The sequence below is a fragment of the Cucurbita moschata genome, unplaced genomic scaffold (assembly GCF_002738365.1).
Source record: "Cucurbita moschata cultivar Rifu unplaced genomic scaffold, Cmos_1.0 Cmo_Scf00021, whole genome shotgun sequence".
Classification (NCBI taxonomy): Eukaryota; Viridiplantae; Streptophyta; class Magnoliopsida; order Cucurbitales; family Cucurbitaceae; genus Cucurbita; species Cucurbita moschata.
In genome coordinates this window covers 3,787,824-3,795,295 of record NW_019268537.1, presented here as the reverse complement: position 1 = coordinate 3,795,295, position 7,472 = coordinate 3,787,824, and the positions used below count along the sequence as shown (strand labels likewise).

General features: G+C 35.7%; 1 protein-coding gene across 1 annotated transcript in view; it reads left to right on the top strand.

Moving 5' to 3' along the window:
* LOC111458436 (oxysterol-binding protein-related protein 1D) overlaps positions 1–3,401 on the top strand; it is a 7,359-nt gene extending 3,958 nt beyond the window's left edge. Inside the window, exons 5-8 of the mRNA XM_023101113.1 lie at positions 1,408–1,563; positions 1,637–1,945; positions 2,020–2,364; positions 2,743–3,401. Of these exons, the coding sequence (XP_022956881.1) occupies positions 1,408–1,563; positions 1,637–1,945; positions 2,020–2,364; positions 2,743–2,919 (987 nt within the window). The 3' untranslated portion in view covers positions 2,920–3,401. The remainder of the gene's footprint in view (positions 1–1,407; positions 1,564–1,636; positions 1,946–2,019; positions 2,365–2,742) is intronic.
* The last annotated feature ends 4,071 nt before the right edge of the window (positions 3,402–7,472 follow it).

The following is a 7,472-nucleotide window of genomic DNA, read 5'->3' as shown; positions in this document are numbered from 1 at the left end:
TTTTTTTTTTTTTTTTTTTTGCATGTCAACGGTATATTTGTTTGTTTACTTGCTTTGTATTGTTGAATGTATGGTAGGAAAAAGATGAACCTTAATGAGGAGTGAGATGCATGATCTAAAATTTGAATTTCAGTAAGAAGAGACTGTTAAAATAAGGGCAATATCAGCTCTTTTGTGATCTCATTTGGCTAGAAGGACCAAACTTCCTCTTGTCATGTTTTACTTCTCTTGAGAGAAAGGTAACTGTTTCTATATAAAAGAATACTGGAGAAGGAGAGATGATAAAGAGGATAAGGTCTAAAGCAAGAGGAAAAAAGAAGGCAAGCAGGTAAAAAAGGAATGAGAGACCGAGGTTGGAAAATGTAGGAAGACCGAAATGAGAGAGACAAAGCAAGAGTAACAAAGAACAAGAGAGACAAGAAAGAATGAGGTACTGTAACAGCCCAAGCCCACCGCTAGCAGATATTGTCCTCTTTGGGCTTTTCTTCCCGGGGTTTCCCTCAAGGTTTTTAAAACGCGTCCACTAGGGAGAGGTTTCCACACCCTTATAAGGAATGTTTCGTTCTCCTCTCCGACCAATGCGGGATCTTACCGGTACAGATTGCAAGAAATAGAAAGTGAGACTTATAGCGAGAGGGATGTGGGTGGAGAGCGGGAGAAATGGAAAGCTGGAGATAGCAACTTAGTTAGCTGAAAGCACAAGAATTGAGGAAGAGAGACTCAAAGAGATGGGTCTTGCGCAGGTGAAACCTCTTGGGAGAATGTAAAAACTGTCTTATATTTGGTGTTCTCTTTATCATCAATTTGTAGTTACTCATCTTTTCTTGTTTTTTTTCTAATAATTGAACTTTTTCCTTGGCTTTTATTCTCCTTTGTATATTCATTTGAATAATGAGGTAAGGTTTGTTATTGAAAAGAAAAAATTGCTTGAAGCGAGAAAATGATAGACCAAGCAACCTTTGAAAGTTAAATTGATCATAAACTGAAATGGGGTCAAAATTTTGATTTCTACAACCATAATGTGAATGTGTACTAATCATGCAACCTTTGTGATGGTGTTCTTCGTTGCTGACTTGGTTTATAGTGTGTTTGACCTACAATTCTTTAATATGTATGTTAAGAGGGATGATAAGGAATAGTCAGAGTGCAGATGTTTGTTAGTAGAGAGAGAATACGCCTTTTTTAAGTAAGGTGAGATGAGAAGGGAAATGTTAATGCTCTTTTGGAAAAAAGTTGGCCCTCTTCAAGTGGTTAACAAGTTTGGTAAGGAGCAGAGCTCTATCCAGGGATGTTCCACACGTCCTGTACTCATCTTATAGGTCTATATTGAAAATCCAATACCTATCATAGCGTTGAACTGAACATCTTCATCTTAAATTAATCAGTATTATGATTCATATTGTGCAGGGGAATGATTTGATGAGAATTTTAAAGATTGCTTCTTTTGCCGTTTCTGGCTATGCTTCAACAGAAGGTAGACAATGTAAACCATTTAACCCTCTACTTGGAGAAACCTACGAAGCTGACTATCCGGACAAAGGACTTCGTTTTTTCTCGGAAAAAGTAAGTACTGTATTGCAGGATAATGTTTCATTTTTAGCTGGGCATTGTCTAACCATCACAACCTTGCCCTCAGGTAAGTCACCATCCAATGGTTGTTGCTTGCCATTGTGAGGGAAGAGGCTGGAAATTTTGGGCAGACTCCAATCTCAAGGGTAAGTTTTGGGGGAGATCCATTCAGCTTGATCCCGTGGGCGTCCTTACTTTACAGTTTGAGGATGGGGAGACGTTCCAGTGGAGCAAGGTCACTACTTCGATTTACAATATCATACTAGGAAAAATTTACTGCGATCACTATGGCACCATGCGAATCAAAGGTAGTGGCAAGTACTCCTGCAAGCTCAAGTTCAAGGAACAATCTATCATAGATCGGAACCCACATCAGGTAGGTTTTGTGGTAATAATACGATCTGTTTATCACAACTTCTTTTCATTCAAGAGCTTCTATTCATTCCTCAGGTCCATGGATTTGTGCAAGACAATAGAACAGGAGAGAAGGTAGCACTGTTGGTGGGAAAATGGGATGAAGCAATGTACTACGTGTTGGGAGACCCAACCATGAAGCCCAAGGGATATGACCCGATGACAGAAGCTGTGTTGCTGTGGGAAAGAAACAGATCTGTACCTAAAACAAGATATAATCTCTCTCCCTTTGCAATATCCTTGAATGAACTCACACCTGGGTTGATGGAGATACTGCCTCCAACTGACTCAAGGCTTAGACCAGATCAAAGACATCTGGAAAATGGAGAATACGAGTTGGCAAACGCAGAGAAGTTAAGACTTGAACAGTTGCAGAGACAGGTACCTAATGCATACTAACCAATCATTTTAGAGTTTTGATTCAGACACTGATTCATATCGATTCAAGTTACCAGATTTTGCTACCCCTTCCTTGCTTTCCATGTTGTTGTCTGTTTGGAATAACTTTCCTTTCCAAGTGCTTAAAATTACGTTTTTCATTCCAAACCTGCTCTTTCTTGAATGTTATTGAACCAAACATCCTGTGCGAGAGATGCATTGCATCGAAATGTCTGGGACACTGTTCAATTCATAGCCTGAAAAGTTAGGAAACTCATTTAGTTTGATCATGTTCTAGGAGGTTCCTACATTACATGGCATCTTATTCAGAAGGTTTAGCATATGGTAGCAAGAAAGTTATATTTGATGAATGCGATGCAGGCTCGGAAGTTGCAGGAGAGAGGATGGCAACCGAGATGGTTTGAGAAAGATGAAGATGGTTGCTACCGTTATTTGGGTGGTTATTGGGAAGCCAGAGAGAAAAGGGGTTGGGAAGGAATTGGTGATATATTTGGGCAACCCAGTGATCCAGTCCCCCCATGTTCAGGAGAGGAGTAAAGTAAAGGCCCACCCAGCCACTTGCTCCATTCTGCATTGTTTCCCATGCTCTCTCCTCCAAATGGGAATTTTTGGTGTAGGTAATTATCATTATCATTATTATTATTAGCTCTTCCTCGCAAATTGTTGTAGCAATGGCATGTAGTAGTAGTAGTAGTAGTATTAATAGTAACAGAGAGAGAGGTGCATGAAATATTCAATATATACTGTAGTTTGGTGCTCTGGGCAAAAGAAACTCTGAATCCATTGCCATTGCCCTTCTTCTTCTTCTTCTTCTTCTTCTTCTTCTTCTGGGCTTGCAAATATTTGCTCATTCTTCCATTCACACAAACCACCTTGTGTTGGCAGTTTTGATAGGCATGATTGCTTCTTCTTGTAACCCCACTACGACATGTCGTTTGGTGTGTCTGTCTTCTGTCCCACGCTATATATATATATATATATATTTCTTATTTTAGAAAAAAGGAATATTTTGTCTTGTATGTCAAACTTGAAGTGTATCACATGCTTCTAACACTTTACTAATGTTGTATATGATTTTCAATCTTGATTTCTGAGCATTTTTTTTTTATTTTTAATTTGTAGAATCTTTTGAATGTTAATGAATCTGGCAAAATAATTTAGTAATGATTTTGTTTTTATGTTTATTTATTTATTTTTTTTTTCAAATCGTCATGATTAGTTTTACAGTGATTTTAAGTCTAACAATAGTCAAATATATTTGTTCACAATTTGAGATTTCATAATCCACTTCTGGACGTGGCACGTTGTCCACTGTATGGTTTTGATACCATTTGGAATGGTCTCAATCCACTCTTTTGGGAGCCAATACACATTACCTTCTGATACTATTTATAATGACCTTAATCTACTCTCTTGGTGGCCGCTTGATATCTGGCTCTGATACTATTTATAATGACCTTAATCTACTCTCTTGGTGGCCAGTCCTTGTCAGCATACCTTCATCTCCCGCCCGATGTCTAGTTTTGATATCATTTGTAATGACTCAAATTCATCATTAGTAGATGTTGTCTACCGCAGTTCTAAAAATAAAGATTGATTCAATAATAAGAATGAACATTGCTATGTTTGAATTGAACTTGAGATTAAAATAAATAAAAGATGAAAAACATAAAATAATATTTAAACTTTTTTTTTTTCGTATTTTATGAATATCCATTTGCACATCAGAAATTCGAAGAAAAATGGTGATGGCGGGAACTCACGAGGCAAGCCATACCCAAAATGGCGACGCCCCCTCCGTTTGCACCTTCACGAGCTTCTTTTTCCGGTCACCGAGGACGGTGCTTCAGTGCTACGAAACTTCGTCTATTTCACTGTAAAACGGCTGTTGCAGCAAGTGGAAACCAATTTTCTTTCCGCAAGTTCACTGATGGCGCGCAGGTTCACTTTCTACTTCATTCAATTTCCAAGCATTTCCATAATTTTAGATTGAGAATCGGGATTCATGATCATATTCACTACAATTGTGAGTTCAAAAAAGCTTACAACTAATGGTGATCTTACACGTCTTTCTCTTCGGCTAAACTAATTTTGTTGTTCCTCAATTTAATTCGTTTCCACTCATGGCAGAGTACGACTCTCTTTTGCATTTTCAATTGTTTGGAGTGCAAATAGTGATGGATTATTGTAAACGTTTGATTTCTGAGTTCAGTAAGCATCTTGGCGCTCTTGTTGACCTAGGCAAGAATGAAGTAAATTGGGGGTGGGGAATTGTAAATTGGTAGAACACTTCCGTCCAAGAAAGCGAGTAGTTCATTTTAATCTTCACATCTTATACAGTAAATAATTTCTTCAGACTTGCATTTATTGGTTGTGTACTACTCTATCTGCCATCTGGACTTGATTCATAAAAGGCGTCGATGAGTAAATAGACCTGCAAAACCTAGGGTTGAATAGTATTCTTTTTCATGCTAAAACTTTAGGTTTCTGTTTGAATATATATAATAGTAGTTGAATTAGGCCTAGTCTTTGTTACATTCTCGCTCCAATCTTGTAGATTTGGGTATGTGGTGGACGGGGAAGTGGAGACGTGCTGAAAAATTGCTCAGAAAACCGGTATTCTTTGTTCATCCTGTTCACACTCTACCTGCTTGGGAAGTGGCTAATGCAGACCTGCTGGTGGGATTGCTTCATACCGGTGGTACGTTTGGACTAGCTCAAAGGTATAAATCTTACTTTAATCACTGAAAAGTGTGTCCCTAAATAGTAGACAATCCAATTGAAAATGGAATTTAAGATTTATTGAAAATTGCATCCATAAAAAGAATTGAAATCGAAAGTATAGAGATTAAAATTATATTTTAAAAGACTTAAATCTTTATTGTTTTGAAGTTATCCTTTTACTTTCCTGCGTTTTAGATGTTAAATAGAGTAGATGAAAAGTAGATGGGTTCATGCTTGATAAGTTAGTTGACATTTAGAGTCCGAACTTAGTGGAACAAAATATTGTTTACCTTTTAGATGTTAAATAGAGTAGATGAAAAGTTTAGATGTGTTCATGCTTAATGAGTTAGTTGACATTTAGAGTCAGGAATTTAGCTTAACAAAATATTGTTTGAGCTTTTCAAAACGTCTCATACCAATAGAGATGTATTCCTTACTTATAAATCCAGGATCATCTTCTAAATTAACAAATGTGTGACTCCCTCCCACCGTCTTAAACAAGTAAAACACATATTTGGCCTATATTGTTTTGGGGTTGCTTTTTGATGTGTGTGTGTGTTTTTCTTTTTTTTTTTTGGTTTGTTGATTGGGAGGGGGAGGGATGGGGCGAAAGAATGGAGTGTGTGGTAGCAGTTTGTGTTTTGAATATTCTCATCAATGTAGAGAGGTCCTTGTGAGTGAACACAAAACAAAAGTGCCTCGTCCTAGACTTACAAGTAATTAATATGTGTAGATAGTAGGAGTAGTAGGAGGAGGAGGAGGGTTGTGTAGTGGAAATAGTATGAGCAGTGGTGGAGGTGGTGAGTAGTATTGTTGTGGTTGAAAGTTGAAGGGCTTAGTACTACAACACAGTAACCTTCATAGGATTGGTGGGAAAGGAAGGAAGCAGAGGCAGAGAAAGTTAACACAAACAGGACATCCCTTTCACTTACTTTTTGCAACCCAAGAAAACAAATGGATTGGAGTTTGGACTTTGGACACACAGAACAGAAAGCGAGTGGATGAGATGGTGGCCCATGAATCATGTGGCGCTATTGGGGAACACAACCTAGTTCTTAGCTACTACACATCAAACCATTTTAATACCTATCCATTTCTCTTGTCTTCTTTTGAATCTCCTCTCCTCTCCTTATTATGCTAACCAACCACTCTTCACAAAACTATCCCTCAAAACACAAAAATATCAATTACAATTACCATCTTAAATATCATGAATTAAGCTTCCACCTTCCCATGTTTGAATTTAAATATGCATGTGTAGTGTATTATTTTATTAGGTTAAATTAATAAAAATATCTCTGAACTGTACGAAGGCTACATAGGCTCTATATTGTACTTTGTTTGAGGGGAGGGTTGCTGAGGATTGTCGAGGGCTTCATAGGTCTTAGGGGAGGCTCTATAGTGTACTTTGTTCGAGAGAAGGATTGTTGGGAGAGTCCTTAGTTAATTTAGAAAATGATCATGAGTTTATAGGTAAGGAATACTATCTCCATTGGTGTGAGATCTTTTAGGGAATCCCAAAGCAAAGTCACGAGAGCTTATGCTCAAAGTGGACAATATCATATCATTGTAAAGAGTTACTGTTCCTAACATGACCTTTGGAGTTTGTCCTAAAAATACTCTTAAATTTAATTTTTTTTTTAAACAATACTCGTAGTTTTGGATTTTTCATTATTATTATTATTATTATTTTACTATTTCAAAAGTTTAAAAATACTCTTATTATTAATATCAGATTTAAAAAATACCTATAAATTTTTAAAAGTATAATTAATACCTTTTAATTTTTATATAAAAGTTTTAGAGGTTCATATTGTTAAACAGTCTATCAATTAAGGTTTAGGGTATGATGGTAAAAATATTTTAAACTTTTTTCTAAAAGTTTAAGGATATTAATGCTATTTTGAAAGTGGGCGGGTATTTTTTATTTTTTATTATTTTATTTACTTTCTAAAGAAATTTAAGGATATTTTTGAGGTTTATAAAAAAGATTAAAATATTAATAAAAATTTTTAGAGTTAAAAAGTGTATTTTTTAATACCTTTCAAAGTTTATGGTACTTTTAAAAAATTCAAATGTATTTTTTAAATGAAATATTAAGATTTTCATATAAAATTAACCTTAAGAGTAATTTTTTTGAATAAAAAAATAAAATTGTTATTAAAAGTTTTGGAGGTTGAAAGGTACAAATTTAAATATTTTTATTAATTTAGCCGATTTGTTCCCTTGTTGTCGCCTTGTTTTTGTTTACATTTTCTATTGAGGTAAAAAATATATATGTTTATTATTTTTCTTTTCTCACTTCAGGAAACATTTTTATAATTTGTGCAAATTTTTAGGAAGAAAATAATTTAATAGTTCTTCTT